The sequence below is a fragment of the Diachasma alloeum genome, unplaced genomic scaffold (assembly GCF_001412515.2).
Source record: "Diachasma alloeum isolate Michigan unplaced genomic scaffold, Dall2.0 Dall_scaffold_00203, whole genome shotgun sequence".
Classification (NCBI taxonomy): domain Eukaryota; kingdom Metazoa; phylum Arthropoda; class Insecta; order Hymenoptera; family Braconidae; genus Diachasma; species Diachasma alloeum.
In genome coordinates, this window is record NW_021680368.1 from 180971 (window position 1) to 200643 (window position 19673).

The 19673-nt window shown below is 35.1% G+C and overlaps 2 protein-coding genes across 2 annotated transcripts; one reads left to right on the forward strand and one right to left on the reverse strand.

The window, feature by feature from the left end:
- The first annotated feature begins 1982 nt into the window (after positions 1-1982).
- LOC107036081 lies at positions 1983-8007 on the forward strand. Its single transcript, XM_015253815.2, has 5 exons — positions 1983-2161; positions 2244-2336; positions 3926-4192; positions 5673-5831; positions 7244-8007. Exons 1-5 carry the CDS (start codon positions 2089-2091, stop codon positions 7390-7392), a joined length of 741 nt encoding a protein of 246 aa, XP_015109301.1. The 5' UTR covers positions 1983-2088; the 3' UTR covers positions 7393-8007.
- Positions 8008-8172: 165 nt separating this feature from the next.
- Positions 8173-16865, reverse strand: LOC107036082. Its single transcript, XM_015253816.2, has 5 exons — positions 16802-16865; positions 16597-16730; positions 12518-12690; positions 11504-11712; positions 8173-8324 (listed from the first exon to the last, which is right to left on the reverse strand). The coding sequence occupies exons 1-5, from the start codon at positions 16863-16865 to the stop codon at positions 8173-8175; spliced, it is 732 nt and encodes a 243-aa protein (XP_015109302.1).
- Between the last annotated feature and the right edge of the window lie 2808 nt (positions 16866-19673).

The window sequence follows — 19673 nt, forward strand, 5'->3', positions numbered from 1 at the left end:
TAAAAATATAAAAATGAAAAAAATATGGAAATTTTTGGTGGCATTGAAATGAAAAAAAAAAACAATAGAGAATATTAAATAGAGAAGATGGACGTGATAAAAATGTGAAAACGAAAAAAACATGGAAATTTTCGGTGGCATTGAAAAGAAAAAAAAAGAAAAAAAAGTTAATCAAACGATAACTAATTCGATTTGTTACATGTTGATGTGTGGGGGTATTCAAGTATTACGTAAGCATAGTAGAGGGGGGGGGGTCCAGGATTTCTGACAGCACGTGTTATCCATATAGGGAATATGCTGACATAGGAAGGGGAGGGGGTCAAAATAGCCTAAAAATTTGCTTACGTAACAGTTGAACAACCCCTATTGAGCGAATTATCTGGGGGAATATTGCTTCCAGAACAGAACTGACAATTTTTTTTTCTTCTAATTTTTCAGATCTACAACCACGGCTTTTCGATATTCTTTGATAAAACTATTAAACTGAGAGAAAAACGAACACGTTCTCAAACAAGTCTTGTTCGGGCCAACAAAATCGTCAGTTGAAAATTACCAAAAAAATTATTGGTAATAATTGGTGAACTTAAACATGAATAATTGCTCTGCTTTCAACAACGAAATATTTAATTCAAGAGGCGCAACATTCCTATAAGACGGTACCTTTTCAGGATAACAATATCTTTTATAGAGCGAAGTTTATCAAGCAATATTTTATCCCTCAGTTATAAGGTTGCTGTCATATCATTATTATTATCTCATTTAAAAATTCATTTTTTATCTGTGATTATTGAATAGCCAAAATGACAAACTACTCCCCCTTGTCTCGTACACTGATAGAACGGATTAGTTATTGTTAACGAATGGATTTTGGTTGGAGGTTAGGGTCTATTCGGTCTCACCAAATGTTCATTCGTTAATAGTTAACGAATGTATATTTGAGGAGCCTTGTTTGACTTGACTTTCGCCATTCAAGTGAACCATTCGTTAACTATTAACGAATATTCATTTGGTCATATTCAACTCTACCATTCGTTGATAGTTAACGAATCTCGTTTGGAATAAATGAATCATTCTATCAGTGTATAAAACGAGCGTTTGCCGGGAGCAAAATACGTATGGGAGTATCGAATAACGAAGAAGTAGTGGTAGAAATTACATTTCAGGTTTGCACAGAGAATAATTTTTTTTTGAAAATACCAACTCGAATTTTGTGATAAAAATTTTTAATCTCGGCGCACGTTTTGCATGTTTGGCGCAAGTAAGACTTGTTTGAGAAATTTGCTGTTTTTCTCTCAGTGTAATTTTCAAGCTAATTACCTGATTCATAAACAATCAAAATTTGATTAACTTTTTTCGGAATTTCTTGAATATCTCGAAAATGAGAGACGTTTCGAATAAACTTGCGGAGGAAATTTTGGTTTTCCTCCAAAATTTATAAAATATGTCTCTTGATATTTTTCGTTAAGGCCACTCGTTCCCAAGGTGATCACCTAATTAATAAACCTTGATGAATAAATATTCCCATTAGAAATCGGGAATGCAGAAATAAAACAACAATGGAAATTTTCATGGGCATTGAAACGAAAAAAAAACAAAAGGAAAAAGGTGTCAAGAATATTAATAAACCGTTTGAGTGTCAAATTAAATGAAGCAAGTGAATTATTCCCCGCTAATTGACACTGAAGATCCATCAACTAAATAAAAGATGTGTTTTAATAGCTGAAACCTCAGACTTAATGACTCTGTCATGTTTCGTTTCCTCTCTTAACTTGTCCACATAAATAGTAATAAAATGAAGAAAGAAAAAAATCGAAAAATCAAATTCATGAATGCATTTATCCCTATCCACCAACAACATTCATCATTAGTATTTCTCAGTTGCACCTGCATCCACCTCTCCCCCACCCCCAGATAGTTTTTTCTTCTGCAATTTAATGACATGCAATTTTGCAACGCAACTACTCGACACACGGCTGCGAGTCCTTGGGCTCGAAAAACTATATAAAGTGAAACAGTGGGCCTCTCGCATCCCAAGTTAGTGCCAGACCCGTCATTTTCTCATATTGTTTTCATTGAATCTGTGTAAATATGGCGCTTTGGAAGGTAATTATTCTCGTGATTTGTGTGTCTGCTCTCGTCCATTCACGTGAAGTTGATTTACGTAAGTTTTTTTTTACTTTTTGTTATTTTTACGAGCTTTCGTGGAATTTTTGCGTTTTCTATGAGTTTTGCTGTTCTTCCAGCGGAGGCTGTCAAGACGTGCAAGAAGGATTCGGACGATTACGCCTCATGCTTGAGGCTTGCTATTCAAGAAGCTTGGCCAATTTTCGTTAATGGTGCGTTTTTTTAAACTTTTACTGAATTTTTAGAAATTATTTTTGAGTGATTGTCGGAAAAAATTTTTGTCGGCGGATTAAAAATGAAGGCGTCGTGGTGATTAAAGACTTAATGGAAAATGTTCAAAGATATTTTTTAATGGAATTTTCTTCGTTATGGAGTCATTCGGGTTGAAGACATTTTTATGATAACAAAGTATAATTACGCATTGATTGTCTCACTAAATTGTTTTATTTTTGTAAATTTCGTTAATTTAGTTCCTTGATACAGGAGAAGAATAATAAAAATGCATACAGTGAGCTCTGCATATTCATTTGCAATTGGTTTGTGTTGTATAAGAAATTTATCGTGATAATAATTTTCATCTGCATAAAATAGTGGAAATCGTTTGAGGACAAATCAAGAATGGTCATCTCATCACTGGAGAATCCTAATGTAACGTAAATCATTGCACATCAGTTTGCAAACTTCCGCATACGTTCGTTTATTACTTTTATCCTAAACCAGGGAGAACAAATATATGAATTTGCTTTTCACGTATTCTCATTACATCACTCTGAAACCATTAATGATTTTCCCTCAAATAGTCTAAGTCAATTTCCTACAAATTTAGGTTGAAAATTCTTATGCAACTCAATTCATTTGCAAATGAATTGGCAGGAACTAGTGTGTTCATACAGGGAGACGTCAGCACCTTGTTTACAAATTGTGAGGGAATATAGAATGAAAAATCAGTAAGTCAATGGCATAAGAATTATGAAATTACGATAATAAATTTTTGAATAGTAAGCGTTAGAATTTTTCAATGATTCGCCCAATAACATCATGTTGGGCTCCCGCCATGCCGCCATGATTGAAAATGGCGATGGCATGACAATTATGGCGATATTTAATACGATGATTTCAGTGGCATTATGCGCGATAGTTGGATCACCATTAGTGCGATAGTTTGAGCAATGTTCATTGCAACCATGAACTGATAATTTTATCAACATGAAGACTCATATTAACTATCATATCAAGTCCCATTGACACCTACGTCATGGTTTCCAATCTAGTGGTAGTCAATCGTAATGTAATTTGCTGAAATATTGAAAAATTCTAATGTTCATTATTTGAAAGTCTATTATCGGAATTTAGTAATTTTTGTACCTTTGAATTCCCGATTTTCTATTCTATATCTCCCTGAAATTTGTGAACAAGGTGCTCACGTCACGTTATTTTCCTGCCACAAGAAATGAAAATATGAATTCATTTTCAACACCATTCCATTTGTTACTCTACACAAAAAAAACGTTTTTCACATAATCAACAAAAGGGGTAGCGATGAAAATGGTACCGAAGTTCTCATTGATTTCCACGATAATTATTGACTTCCTGAAAAAATTTCAAGAGACATGTTTTACTGCGAAGTTTTTGAAGAAAACAGAAAAGTTCTTATTTCGACATTTTCTTGGCAACACCTTGCATTTTCAAAATATTTACATGGTGATGGAATCAATTCTTAATCAATTATGGTTGTAACTAGATACGACTTCTACAATCACACAATCATGCAATGAATTATGTATTAATTAATGTAATTAAGGCATTCCTGAGCTGAACGTGCCCCAGTTGGATCCCTTCGTGGTGGATGTATCCAATAACAACTATGCAGTTGGTGAAGTCACTGGAAGAATATCTGTAAGAAACTCCAAATCCTATGGACTAGCCAAAGCGCGTTTCTTATCAGTGAGACCCTACCACGAGGACGACCACTTCCGTCTTGACATTGACTACGAGTTGCCCAAGGTCCTCGTGGAGGGTGACTACAAGGCCGAGGGAACCATTGGAGCCTTTAGAATTGGCGGAAAGGGTAAAACCGTTTTTTAGGATGTTCATCCAAAATCGCAAGAACTTCATTTTTTTCAACTAATAGACACAGTTATATTTCTCAAATAGTATATTGTGTTACAAGTGCGTAAAGTTCCACTTTTTCACACGCACGTGTAACACGTCCTCTTTTTTTTGTAGTATCTGCCGAGTTCACTGTCCGGAACGGTAGTCGGGGTAATGTGGTTGATTTTGTGCACGAGTACGTAAAGTGAGTTTCGAGTGTGTAAAACGAAGCTTTACGCACGCTCGTGAACGTTACGCACGGCGTGCGGAAACTGACCGCTTTGCGTACACTAAACCACTTCGAAAAGTGCACTTTTGAGGCAGGTATCACAAAATAGTATATTTCATCACGCTGTGTGTAAAGTAACCTTTTACGCACGCTTCGCGTGCGCAAAACCCCACTTCCCACACATTGTGATGAAAAATAGGGTTCCATACTCGCGGGAAAAGTGTTTTTAGACTCGTGGGCTTATATCACTCGCTTTCGGATCATGCTATAAACCTTCCACGAGCCCAAAAACACTTTCCCGCTATCGTATCGAAATATACTATTTCATCACATGTGCGTAAAGTGAAATTTTACGCACGCCTGGCGTGGCAAAATCTCCTTATCCATACATTGTGATGAAAAATAGGGTTTGACATCCGTGGCAATAGTATATTTAAAGTAGCTCTACCCTTAGGAGGTTATCTTTCAATTCAAAGATTTTTAAAAACTATAACAAATCGCCTAAAAACTGTGTGATTCGTAATCGTAATTTTTTTCCTCATTTAATTGTCATTCAAGTTCTTATAAATGAACATGTTGAAAATTCATTATTTAACACAGGGTCTTATGTGAAAAACGCTAAATTTGACACAGCTCCGGTTGAAACAAAGATTAAAATCTAATTTTCTTTCCTAAAAACGAGAAAAAAATAATAAAAAATATTGGCACCTGTTAGATAACGATTTATCGTTTAGTTTTTTTTATTATTAACAATTTCCAACCAGAATCACGGGAGACTGTGAACAGGAGTAGACGTGGCAACGACGGCTCGGTCAGCTGTCACTTGGTGGGACCTCTCTCACCTCTCTCACCCGTCACATTATCCTGCAGTGTTGCCACTAATTTTTCGAAGCTAGTCAATTGAAAATCTATTTATTCACACTTTTATTGAAAACAATTAATAATAAAATAATTCTTATACTTATGTCCTTTATAAATTATTTTAATAATTTGGACATCAAAAAAATTATTTTTGGAATATTTTATTTTCAAAAGCACTCAACGAGTCCAGCCGTAGGGGTAGAGCTACTTTAATTTGTGTATAAACTAGTGTTACTAATTTTTCTTCATTATAAGGAATAATTACTTGCGTACTCCCATTAGTCTCAAAATTACAGAATTTTTCTCAAACATGGATAAACATCGTAAAATTATCCTTTACCATTTTCAACCATTTCCTTCTGTTTAGGACAATTCAATATCAGTATGACGGACGTCAGATGCATGCTCGTGCTCGAGGGGCCAGTAATTAGTGACAAATGGGTTGTGGAGAGGCTCAGTCTCACGCCCGAGGTTGGAGACATGAAAATTTGGGCTTCTGACTTGTTCAATGGAAATCAACAGCTCAGTGAGTACAAAATAATTAACAAATTCTGCATTACAGTAAGATCACTTCAGGAACAAGTGATTTTGAAAATATTGCAGTGTGGTCAGAGGGTATTTGAACGATGAAAAGAATTGAATAAAAATGTTTTGATAGATTATTTAATCTATTCATTTAAAGTATTCAATTGCAGCTACTGAATAACAACGGAAATAAAATTTGAAATTGCTGCTTAAGGGATTTTCGAACATCAACATGAATTTGGTTCTGCCGAATGACTTATCGCACATCATAAATTGTTCACGTTTCTTTTTAACATAATATGTACTGTACAATGAATTTATATTCATGCGCATATTGGAGTTGAAATTCATTGATATCTGATCCAAATGATGAGAGCTATTGGGAACAAATATTCAATGAATTAGGAATATGAGAATGACAGGTAATGATTTATACAGCGTGGGATTCGAATTACAGATACCACAAGGCGAATTCTGATAGACACATGTACATAACTTCAAACATCCCGCTATTTAAACATGAGGTTGAGCGGGGCATCGATAAGTTCAGTATTTTTCCCACATTGCCGATTGATGGATAACGTAGAGAAACTACTGAACTTATTGATATTCTATTCAAATCAGTAGCGAAGCGGTAAACCGGGTCAAGTCGATTTTGATTATTGGCCAGTTTTTGACGAATATCTCGGAATCTAAAAGAAATATAAAAATTTTTGTCACGACCTTTTTTGTAGTGCCAATTGAGGGTTATAAAAAAGATGGTGAGAAAAATTCTGCTATCTTTCCTAGATTTTGAAATATTTATCAAAAACTGACCCAAAGTTAAAATCGACTTAACCCGGTTTACCGCTTTACTACTGAAATTTACGAGTTAGTAGCAATTTCAGAATTGATTTTCATTGCTCGTGTGGAGAAACACTTGTGTGTATTTTCCATATGGCCTGTAAAGGAATTACAGAAAGTATTGAAGCATTGATATTGATTCAGTTCTCTGCATTGTTCAGATAGACCAAATATTCTTAAATATCCAAAACCCTGAAGGGGGAGGGAGTTTCTTCATCTACAAAAAAGCTTCTTCCCGATTTAATCCATCAATCACTCATTTTTTAGCTCTTTTGAGAAACCTTCACCTATTACTTTTGAATCCATTTTCTACTACTTCCCTACTTCTTTATCATTAAAATATCTTAACAATGAATGATTTTAGAAAGAAACGTTTTAGAATATGATTCGTTACAAATTTAAATAGCTACAAAAAAAAATCTTCTAGCAATTGTTATTGGGGATGTAATGCCTGAAGTTACCCATTAATAAAAGACAATCATTACCGTATGCAGTATCTATTGTTAATTATACCGGTGTCACTATACTGATTCACTTTAATTACTTATAATATTTTCTACTTTTTTACAGCGAGAGCAGCTCTTAGTTTCGCAAATGAATACTGGGAGATTCTCTACCGTGGAATGCTGCCATTTGCAGCAAAAACCTGGAATGCTAGTCTTAAAGATCTCATCAACGGAATCTTCGCCAATCTCTCATTCTCGAAGACCTTCCCTTGATCCAAAAAGGGCATTGTCTTACCAATTTATTCCATTTCTCCTTGAAAGAATTCGGCAGCTAAGTGGCGAAAGACAACGTAAATAGGGCATTTTTCTCAAATGTGTAATCATCTCAATAATAAGTGGTTTTAGGAAAAATGTGAGAAAGCCTTATTTGTGAACGATGACATTCCCCACAAAAATGGTCTTTTGGCATTTTCTCCTAAATCCACTCTCCACTAGGCTAATTCGACCGTTGATGAGTCGATATGCCTTTCCACTATGTTACAACTGAATTATGTTTGCTCAAAAGTCGGTTTCCTTCGATTGCGAATCCAACATTTACAATTCCTGGAAATCTTTGTAATGAAATCTTTTGTAACATTCAGTTGAAATTTAGAAATCTTAGTAATTCAGCTACTGAAGACTGAAGAAACTATTAAAGAAGAGAAAAATATATGAATAAAGACAAAAAATGACGGGTTCAGGCGTCAACTCTGCCATCATTTAGAAAGTCTCGAGTGGAAAGTTGCATTCACTGCGAAATGTTTTCCAACATTTCAATTCATAATTCAATTTTTGCACATGCCGAATAAAATAATATAAATAAATTTGAAAAACTGTTGTATAACTGAATTAATTTAACAACCATTTTACATTTAATATCCCTACTGTGTGTCTTTCATATTAATTGAATAGTATCAATAAAGAAGTATCAGCTTATCTTGTAACATGCACCAGCAGATAAAAAAAAATAACGGAGAATAGAAACTAGTTGAGATGGGTTTCATTATCTCACTGTTATGGTAGAAGAAACGTCTCCACTGGTACATGGCGCAGTAATTGATTAACAATACCTGAAAATAATACTGACAATTTCTTCTTCAACTGTGGCTCCATGATTTTCAGCACTTCCTGACCATTTTCACGGAGGAATAAATTCGTTGCTTCACCTTGAAGAGTTAAGATGTTACATTGATTAATAATTAAATGCGTGAAGTACTAGGAAGAGAAAATTCTACAGATATTCGCAGATTATTTTGAGAATAACGTGGGACGGAAGGAGTCTAGTGAAATAAGTTGACCAAATTTACTGGTTGGGAATTTTTGAGAATAACATGATGGAAATCGAGTAGAAAAACTAAATTACATGTTTATTTCCAAATGGAAGCATTGTATTCGTCAAATCCAAAATTGGAATTTTTTGTTTCAGGATAACTAATTTTGGCGTCAGGAGTTTGAATGTGTTATTTTTAGACCATATGTATGTATTGCATGTGACCGATCGTTTTTCGACGATAACTGAAAAAATAATCGTTGAAGGTTCGGATCCATTATCTGTCGAACTTATCTAGATGGCTTTTTTTGTTCTATTTTTATCTCGAAATTTGAACTGGATGCCCCCTTACTCAGACCTTTGAAAATTATGAATTTGGATTGAAAAAAAGTAGAAAAAAATTCTGAACATTTTGAAAGAGCGATTTTGATTAACCTTTACATCGAACCCCTCCGAAAACGCACGTTTACCGTACCTCGCGGTCTGCCAGACCACTCCTTCGTCTAGATCGCATTTCCCATTTGCTCTTGAGCGAATGAATCAATACTTTCTATAACTAAAGATTCAAATCAGTAGCGAAGTGGTCAAACGGTTTAAGTCAATTTAGTCTTTAGTTGAGTTTTCTAGAAATATTTCCGAATTTAAGGGGAATAGCGAGATTTTTATAATAACATTTTTTGTAGAGTAAATTGAGTGCTACTAAAAAGGTTATGAGAAAAATTTTGGTATCTCCCTTAGATTTCGAGATATTCATTGAAAACTGGCCAATAGCCAAAATCGACTTAAACCGTTTGACCACTTCGCTACTGAAATGAGGGCTAAAACGGGGAAAGATCAAACAAGGACCAGTTAAACGATGGAAGGGTCAAACGGGGAAGGGTTGAACAGAAGAGGCAAGACGTATGAGTATCTTTAATTAAATTTTTTTTCTTCGCACATAAAAGTTTGTTATGAACATGTTTTTTCGTATAAATTAGACGAAACATTGGTGGTTTCAGAGATTTATCGGGGTGAAAAAAAATCAAAAACGCATTGTATCCATTAGAACCGATGAAATAATAAGCTACTGAAAGTTTCAAAGTTTTTTCTTACATTTATCAATAGTTATATACTGTAAAAGATTCGATAGCGGTCCCGCAGACCGGGAGTTTGGTGTAAGGGTTAATATTGAGGAATGAGTTTATTACAGGAGATATGAATAATGTATAATTAGCGTGACAAATGCCGAAATATTTAATTGTTTTTAGTCAATATTCAACATATTCTCTAACGAATTAGAAATGCAAGAATAACCTCATTCGTGAGCTCCTTCATATCGGCCGCAGAGCGCACTTGGGCGCACTCGCCCGGACGCTCGTGAGCGTGTTGCTCAGACGCTTATGCGTAGCGTCGCCGCACTGATAGAAAAAATCTCTGACACGACAGCAGTGGTTTCTTGAGACAAGAGAATGGGGTTTTGACCATGAATCTCTTGATACAAGAGATTCTTAGTTTTACCTAATTGAAGTATATTCTGAGAGGAAGATGTGTGCCCTCAGGACCGATTTACTTGATTGGAAACCCTATCACCTCTATCGAAAATCATGAAAAACAGAATTATCTATAGTGAAAAGTACGAATTCTACACACAAGAGAAACTTCATCAGATTGATATTAAATGTAAGCAAGATTACTTTCCGCCAAGAGATTCTTGCCAGCGAGTCTGATCTAATATGGAAAGCATTATGATGCACGCGAAACTTCCTGCTCTTTCCGTCCAATATTTAATACTTTATGCCAAGTTCCCCTATTTCTTTGATCCAAAGTCATGAAGAATTCATTCAGTTAAAACGGCGCGAATGATGTAGTTTCTTGAGCCAAGAACTTGTACTCTACGTGTCAGAGATTTTTTCTATCAGTGCGGAACACCGAATGTCGCCCTGTAAAGACCGGGGGAGCTCCAAACCACATTAGATTGTTACCAGGGGGCCTGTCAGTCGTTTCTATGGGAGGAGGAAAGACGAAATAATAAATCCTTTGGCACAGCGCAACCAGACAAGTATATGAAAAGAAGCTCTTTGCAAAATTTTGCAATATTTTTAAGAATTTTTGTATCACAATGTTACGATGCACTATTTATCATTTACATGAATCTACTCTATTGAAAATTGTACTGTCCATCAACTGCCACTGCTGTCGGGGGCGCAAACAAACAAAGAAAGAGCGATTTTCCCATGTTTTCAATTCAAAAGTGACAGCTGATCGCCAGTACAATTATCAATGGAAGAGATTGGCGTAAGTGATGAGTAATTCATCGTACAAGTGTGATGCTTAAAAATATTACAATAATTTTTTCGTATAATCGTCTTGTTGCGGTATGCCAAAGGATTTATTATTTCGTCTTTCCACTTCCACGATAGCAACTGACGGGCCGCCATTTGCCACGGTAATTATACATTATTCATATCTCCTCTACTGAAACCACTCTTCAATATTAATTAAAAACGCTCTTTCAAAATGTTTCGGATGTCCTTCAGTAACGGAGCATCAAGTTGAAATTTCGAGATAAAAATCGAACAAAAAAATAAATTTAGATAACGTTCGGCAGATAATGGAACCGGGCGCGCGCACACACACACACACACACACATTCGGGAATCACCTTTTGACCGAGTTCGATCATGAGATTGATTGCATAATCTGTTGCTGAAAAAAATTATTTTGAAACCAATATTCAGCAAAAAAGACAAAATTGAACGTTGGGGCAATGTTGAATTCAATGAATCATTGAATTTGATTTAAAATACGGCGTCACAGAAATCATCTAGTGATTCAATGGGACTTCTTGCGTAGCCACTTTCGAAAATATCTCAGGAACTCCTGAGCTTAGAGAAAAAAAATGTAAAAAGTAATTTTCTGTGGAGAATTTTATAAAGTAGGAAAAACGTCTCCGGACATTTCCAGAGTACTTAAACGTTCCAGAGATATTCAGGATATAATGGTTACTTATTTTTTTCTGGTTTTCTCCTTTCACCACTTCCCAGGGGAATCGGAAATTGCGGAAAATGAAAAGAGAAATAAGAATTTATTACTCACTAATTATGCGATTACGAGTGGAGTCTTTCCTGACGCGCATGAATACGTCCTTAACGCGTAGCTGCACATCAAGTTCCTCAACATGGAGATAGGTTTTCTCATCCTTGATGGATGTGGACAACGTGCCCCTGACTAGGGCCTCAACGTAATCGAATCTGGCGTGAAATGTGCCGTTGCTACTTGCAGGAAGGATAATTAATACCCCAGAACTAAAACGATCAGAATTATTCACTGAATTGCCTAGCATTCATGCAAAAAAACAGAGAATTGGTCAAAAAATTTATCGAATTTACATTGCAAATATCTCTGAAACTAGTAAGATAATAAACCATATTCTTAGCCTTTTTTTTAGCATAGTCAATCGATTTTTGCGGAATTCTTGTTGCAAAGTTTGATCAGTGTAAACATTTACGTCATGTTCTCCTCGCTTTGATCATCATGTTGATTACAGCGATCAAGATGATTGAAAAAAGTATATACGGGCAGGCAATAAAATGATTGGAAATGAGGTGTTGATTTTCTTGGAATGAATATGCGATTGCAAAAAAAATGAAATGTGGAAATTCTCTAGGAGCCTAAAATATCAAACCGAAGATTTTAATCAAATCCTGAATTCCAGCCTACTCATGATCAGAAACTCATGCGTAAGGAGAAGCGGTGATCAGGAATAGTCTCCAAGACCATATTTTTTCAACATCGTATTTTTCTTTTCATTTTCTTGCAGTTTGATTAACCTCTCTTATTGTTATTCATGTTTGATTCAGGCTACTGGACTTTATTTTTTTTTATTAATAGGCTACTGGACTTGGCTGATCAGACACTGAATCATCTACCTTAGTTCTAGAGAAAAACAATCGAAGAATGTTCTATGGATCTGGAAATTTTTTATAAAAAATGTCTCTCGATATTATTTTCACTTTTTTGTTTCTATATGTATATCTTTAATTATTCTTGAAGTTCTCGAACATATATATCGTGACCAATTTCATCCATTCAGTTTCATGGGTGACTCACCTCTGGTAATTGGCATTCAATGCCAGCACTGGCATTGTAACAATCGCTTCAAACGGTGAACCAAGCTTTATGTCCATGACTGTGAAGTTACTGGCGCCTTTAACAAAAAGCTCTCGCAATTGCACTCGATAACCGTTTATGCCACCTGTTAGGGACAATGTCAGCTCATCCATCTGTTTAATGAATTGAAGGAATAAGAGATTTCAAAACATCGGATTAGTCTAGTTATCGAAACAAAAAATTATGATCCGAAAATTAAGGAAAAATATCTCTTGATAAAAATATTTAAAATCGATTTTCCTAACTAAAAAATTTACTTTATTGACTAATATGATACACGAAGAAAAATTTTCTAGAAAAATACATGTACTAACTATCATAAACGTCGTGTAATCTGCACACTTTGAAAAACTGTCGTCCAACATAAAACAAATTTCGATGGTGCCCTTAACAATTTTTTCGGTGATGCACAGTAATTTTTATAGTGTCGCACAATAATTTTTTTGGTATAGCATGACGATTTTTCTAATGTTCCAAAATAATTTTTCCAGAAAATTTTTCTCCGTAAGTTGGTTCATAAGTCGTTACGTAGAGAGATGTCGAAAGATGTTTTTTGTAGCTGAGGATATTTCTAAAAAGTCTTTCTATGTTTCCTGTTCAAGTTATCCACGACGATAGCCGAACAATTAAAAGACGAACGCAACCGTGCGACTGTAAATGTTTTTCTTGGCGGTGCATTAGTACTGTTTTCGTCATCAGTACATGGATTGCGGGCTTCTGAATGGTTTCGCCTCTAGTATTCGTATTGACATTATCAATATATAAAATCAGAGTCAGTAGTTATTCAGATATTTATAAGAAAATCGCTCACAACAATTGGCAACAAAATTCCAACATTTTGGGAACTTCATACGAACGGGTAAACATCTTAAGAGTGATTGGGATCGAAGACATCGAAATGAATATTTTAACTTTAATTGAACTCGATCGATTTGGGAACAGGCTCAATCAACTTTCGAACTTTAATTTTTTCGATTTTTACCATGAAGTTGAAATGGACCCCGGGTAGAAAAATTTCTGTCTTTGAAGATCTTCCAAGAATCTTCGGAAGAAATATTGAAAAGATTATCTCAAAAAGCTTTCTGGTGACCCCAAAAGATTCTTCGGAAGAGAAAATCTTCTAGAGACAATGCTGAAAGGTCTTCGGAAGACAACTTTTATTTTCTATCAAATCTTCCTGAAAAAATGTTGGACAATCTTCGGAAGGCAACTTTTTTTTCGAGGAAATTTTCCATAATAAAAGCTGGCAGATCTTCGGAAGAAGATTTGCCCACTTTTATGTCTTCAGAAGATTGTCCAGTAATTTTTTTCTCAGTCAAAAATTGACAAGTTGTAGAAGGATGTTCCCAAAGGCAACGAGTTGAATCTATAGGAGGAGGATTCATTCTTGTATGTAAGCATTCGCAAATGGAATTATTCTGGTGATTAATTGAAGATCACGGTGGTAGTCTCAACCTCTACGTTTGGATCTTGTGTCTCGGTCTTGACCCTTTATTATTAACCACATCTCTTTTTACACATATACTGACGGTTCTTTACCAGTGGAATTCAAATTGGGCCATCAGTCTTGGATTCACATGGTATGGTTCATTCAACGCAAGGAAAATGAAGTTGGATTCTAAACCTGACATCTTGAAATCCCCAGCATTAAAATTTTCGAGCTTGAAAATTTTTCACCTTCAAAATTCCCCAGCTCCATAGTTTTTCAGATTCGGAATTTACCCACTTCAAAATCCACTCACTTCAAAATCCACCCACTTCAACATACGCCTATTTAACATTTTCTACTTCAAAATTTCCCATTTCAAAATTTCCTACTTAAAAATTCCCCACTTCGAAATTTTAAAGTGGAAATGTTTGAAGTGAGAACAGCTGAAGTGGGAACGGTCGAAGTGGGAAATCTTCAGGCGGGGGTTTGAAGTGGGAATGTTTGAAGCGTGTGATTTTGAAGTTGAGAATTTTGAAGTGGGGAAGTTTGAAACACGACAGTTTGAAGTGGAGAAGTTGAAGTGTGGAATTTTGAAGCGGGTGGTTTTGAAGTGTGAAATTTCGAAGTGGGGGTTTGAAGTGGGAGTTTTGAAACGGTGGATTTTGAAGCGGGAAATTTTACAGTGGATCATGTTGAAGGGGGGAAATTTTGGAGTGGGTGGGTTTCAAGTGAATGGATTTTGAAGTGGGTAAATTCGGAATCTGAAAAACTATGGAGCTGAAGAATTTCGAAGGTGGAAAACTTTGAAGCTGGAAAATTTTAATGCTGGGGAATTTTGAAGGTGAAAAATTTTCAAACTGGAAAATTTTGATCCTCGGGACTTCAAGATGTCAAGTTTAGAATTCAACTTCATTTTCTTTGCGTTAAATGAACCATAACCCAGATCCATCTGAATCCAAGATTGATGACCCAACTTGAATCCTACTGGTAAAGAACCGTCAGTATATGAAGATAGATGTGAATCGATAGAGAAGGTCCAAAAGAGAGAGACAAGATGCAAACGTAGAGGTTGAGACTACTACCCTGATTTTCAGGTAATCGCCGGAATAATTTCATTTGCGAATGTTTACACACAAGAATGAATCCTCCTCCTATTCAACTCGTTGCCTTTGGGAACATCCTTCTACATCTTGTAAATTTTTAACAGAGAAAAAACTACTGAACAATTTTTTAAAGACATAAAAAAGTCGTCTTCCGAAGATCTGCCAACTTTTATTCTGGAAAATTTCCCAGAAAAAAACAGTTTTTTCCGAAGATCTTTCAACATTTTCTCCGGAAGATTTTCTAGAAAAAAAGTCATCTTCCGACGGTCTTCCAACATTCTTTCAGGAAGATTTTGTAGAAAACAGGTGTCTTCCGAAGATCTTTCAGCATTGTCTCTGGAAGATTTTCTCTTCCGCAGAATCTATTGGGGTCACCAGAAAGCTCTTTGAGATAATCTTTTGAAGATTTCTGCCGAAGATTCTTGGAAGATCTTCCAAAGACAGAAATTTTTCTGCCCGGGGAGGACCAAAATGACTACCATTTTTGAAAAACTTCGATCACAAAAATTTTCGAAAACACATTATATTTTTAATTTTTTTCTAATCATTTTTCAACACGTTAAATAAGAGGATAGTATTTCAAGTTTAAAATGTTTAATCACGCGGAGCGCCTCTAAGGCACGAGATCTCTACTAGCCGATAAATCTTCTTTTCTGTACGTAAGTATCAAGAACAGCAACAAAAAATTGGCGAAAATTCAGAGACTCGTACGATCTTTGGCGGAATGGGCCATCTATAAAGGTATGATTCCTCCGAGACAAACCATTTGATTTAATCAATCTTCAATACAAATCATTGGAATGATAAGAGAAGGCTGAAGCCAAATATAAAGTTAATATCGCAATCTTTTCAAAAGTTGGAGTGTGTATAAAGTTTTTAAGTGCAAAACAGAGAGATGGAAAGATTTCGAATTATACAATACATTTATAATACATTTTGATTCATTGCGATAGAGAACTCTGAAACGAATATTTAGAAAAAATAATGATTAAAATCGGTTGAATATTTTTTGAGATATTGGTGGAAAACTATCGGAAAACAAATCGCTCTACCTTCATAACTAATGTACCGATCGGTCCAAAATTATCTTTCGAATTACGAGTTCGTCGAAATCGATATTTACTATCTAAAAAAATTGCAGATTTATAAACATTGTTTCAGTTGTTTAATTATTTAACTTAGAAAAAATTGACCTTTAAAAGGAGGGCAGCGGATACCGGTACATTCGAACATTGTCGCCAAACTTTGAATTTTTACGTTGCAGATAATTCTACATAATTTTCAAGCAAAACTAAAATAAATAAATATCGAACGATTGCAATATTACAATAAACACAGTTGGGGGAAGGTGCATTAAAAAATTCCATTCAGACTATTTAGCAAATACTTTTCGAAAGACCTTGTGTCAACAAAGATTTCGAGTTTTTTTTTGGTGACTAAAGAAATATCTGACAAAAAATATTTTCTGATGAATAGCCAAAACTTACCTTAAACGGTTCCACCGATGGTAATTCAATTTCCGGTATTCCATCCTTGAGATAAGGTCTCAAATGATGAAGAGCATCGATTAAACATGATTTCAATTGCGGATCACTTCTGGAGCACTGTTTAACATATTCAGCTGGAGAATATAAAAAGTATTTATGATACAAAAATCTTTGTTTTTATGGTAACAGGGTTCAAAATATTTACGAGGTGTCTGGGAAACACTGAATGTCACGAAATGAGTGACGATTAATCCAATGGAGAGAAACATTTTGTTGCACCGGTTGAGTGTTGGATTTTCTCTACGAAAAATTACTAGATATTGTAAGTGGGAAAGCTCGGTACGTAGTAAGTCAAGTCGTACGAAGAAATGCAGATGCTAGTTGCCGTCAGTGGAGAATACTTTCACTGGTGAGCCAATGAACATTGCACTCGCTTTTGTCTTACCTGGGTTCGAGTGCAATCATTCTTATCAGGTTGTTGACAAATTTATGGTTTTACCTTTACAGTCAATGAAATTGTGTGCAGCATCAAATATGGGACAAATCCAGAAGGTGTAGGGAAATTTTCAGCCGCAGTGGGCGGTAGAAAAATTTCGAGAACATCAGGAGATCGTTTTTCAAGCCTCTTAGCCCTGTAAAAAATCCACATTCACTTCTGACAGGATGAGGATCAAGATTTGACTGATTTGACATGGAATACCTCAATGATTGAGAAAATGGTACTATTAATTAGATTTCTAATTTCCGGCATTCTTTTTAGTTCATGGTTTAACGATTAAGTTGCTCTCATTTTCGATTCAAATGAATGAAAACGTCATTAAAACTGGGTTTCAAGGAATTATTAGTGTTGAAAGTGTCTAATAATAAGGAAATCTCGACACATGACAATAATTGGATAATTCCATGAATTTTCCAATATTCAATTTTCTGGAACAGAACTATTCCACAAAAGGATTATTATTTGAATCAAATTAAAAATTTAACCTCGCATTTTTTTCTCAATGTGTATTTATACAATTATTATTTCAAAACACTTTTGAAATAATAATAATAACTAATTAAAAACCCTCCCCTTCTTCCTCTACCCTTAATAATTAATTATTTTTAATTTTAGTATTCAAAAGCACTCGTTTATTATTTTCCGCTTATTTTATGAATTTAGGGAGTTCTAGATTGGTCACGATATGAGGAGAACTCCGCCGCGCGTCTTTTTTCTTCGTTTACAATTGACTAGCTAACCGAAAACATTAAAAAAAATTTGACTTTCTCAATTGAAGTGTCTAAAGAATTATAGTAGTTTTTAAAACAATATATTTCCCGAAATTCCTAAAGAAAACAAATTGTTTCGAACAGGTGAATTATTTTTTCACATGTTAAATATAATTGTTCCTCACGCGACGTTGTCGGAACCTCGCTGAACACGCCCGGACAGTGTAGAGTAGGGGTGTGAGTGACAAAAATGACCGGTCAAATGACGGTCAATTACCGCGGTCATGACGGGTAATTACCATGTCCATAAATCTGACGATTCGGTCAGGAATTCAAAAAATGACCAATTCAATTCTGACGGTCAATTCTCATCTATATAGATGACACAGAAATTTTTATTCGGTTACTCGGTGTCGGCAAGATTACTGGCGTTCATAGAGACCCTACGTCGCCACTAGGGGTCTATGCGACACTAGATAACTAAATTCGTTCAGCAAGCAATTCAGGTGAAGAGCTGAGCGAACTAGATGAGAGACCCGGTGGCAATTATGCGAATTAAGGAGAGAAGGACTGAAGGCGAGCCTCATCCAGCATCCTCCTAATTTAATATGAAGTTTTTGATCAAAAACATAATATATACAGAGATCTATATTTTATTAATTTTGTTGACGTTTATTAAGTTCATGAGTTTATCATGAGTGATCTCGAGTATCGAATTTATGATTGTGTTGTAATTCGTTCCAATAAACATTAATTTTAAATTATGAAATGCGATTCAATTCCTAACTAATGAAATAAAATAACCAAAAATCTGACCGAAAAAATTATCAAAAATAAAATGACCGTCAATTTGCATCTATATAGAGGAATTTTGGTTATTTCCTCAAATTTTTGACGCTGGTTGTTCATGACGATCATTTTGCATGGGGAATTATCTCGGTGTCAGAAAATGGTCAGAAAATGGTCAATTTTGCCTGACCTGACCGAATTGAAAAATCACGGTCATTTCACATCCCTAGTGTAGAGTGCAGTCGGTAACACTAGAGTCTAAATAACACAGCGGGGAATCCCCGCGGAGGTGATCAGAGTTGCAGGGTCGCGTTTGATAACTAGACTAGAGTTAATTAACTGGAAAAACACTCACTCCAAATAAAAAATTACATTAAAACAACAAATATGAGTGATTAGAAAAAATCCTTTATTTGATTTGGAACTCTTATTTACAATCTGTTGATTCATTTTAGTGTAAGATTATAAATCTTCACTCGATGGTACTCATCATGTGATTAACAAACATGAACTCCGGTATTTTTCCTGTGAGTTCAAATTTAAAAAAATAATCACTTAGTATCTGAAGAAAACATGTTGATGACTATCCGAAAGTAAGAATTTCCTATTAGAGTTGCATAATGTTAAACGAATCTCTGAATGAAGTTTTGTCATTTGTGATTATCATTCACGATTTCTCATTGACGAACTTTCATTGAGGATAATCTCCAATTTTCTTAAATGAAGAGTAGAAAACCAGGGAAAGAAGGAAAAGGAGACAAATGAAAAAGAGAAATACATAGAATGGAGTAATCTGCGCTCGAAGCAGACAATCTCTCTGTATCTCCGCATAATACACAGCATTACGTATCCTATTACCGCTTCATAATCACGGCTCATAACAAGTGTGAAATAACCCACGTAACCACATCGTTTTCCATCAAAACGTCAGAACAAATCATGCGTAATGTCAATTAAAAATCGATTGGAATAAGAAAATGATTGCAGTTATCAGTATACAGGGAGGGATGAAATACACATGAATTTCTGGAAAAAAGTCAAGAAACTATTTGTTCGAAATTAGCTCAGTATGATCCCAG

What these genes read in the sequence shown, in the direction of transcription:
- LOC107036081 (XM_015253815.2), top strand. Translation starts at nt 2,089, where the DNA reads ATGGCGCTTTGGAAGGTAATTATTCTCGTGATTTGTGTGTCTGCTCTC. An exon ending in CTTTAGAATTGGCGGAAAGG is followed by an intron (nt 4,193 to 5,672) that starts GTAAAACCGTTT and finishes CCTTCTGTTTAG; the next exon opens with GACAATTCAATATCAGTATG. An exon ending in CAATGGAAATCAACAGCTCA is followed by an intron (nt 5,832 to 7,243) that starts GTGAGTACAAAA and finishes ACTTTTTTACAG; the next exon opens with CGAGAGCAGCTCTTAGTTTC.
- LOC107036082 (XM_015253816.2), bottom strand. Translation starts at nt 16,865, where the DNA reads ATGTTTCTCTCCATTGGATTAATCGTCACTCATTTCGTGACATTCAGT. An exon ending in CATCGGTGGAACCGTTTAAG is followed by an intron (nt 12,691 to 16,596) that starts GTAAGTTTTGGC and finishes TTCATTAAACAG; the next exon opens with ATGGATGAGCTGACATTGTC. An exon ending in CACTCGTAATCGCATAATTA is followed by an intron (nt 8,325 to 11,503) that starts GTGAGTAATAAA and finishes TAACTCTTCAAG; the next exon opens with GTGAAGCAACGAATTTATTC.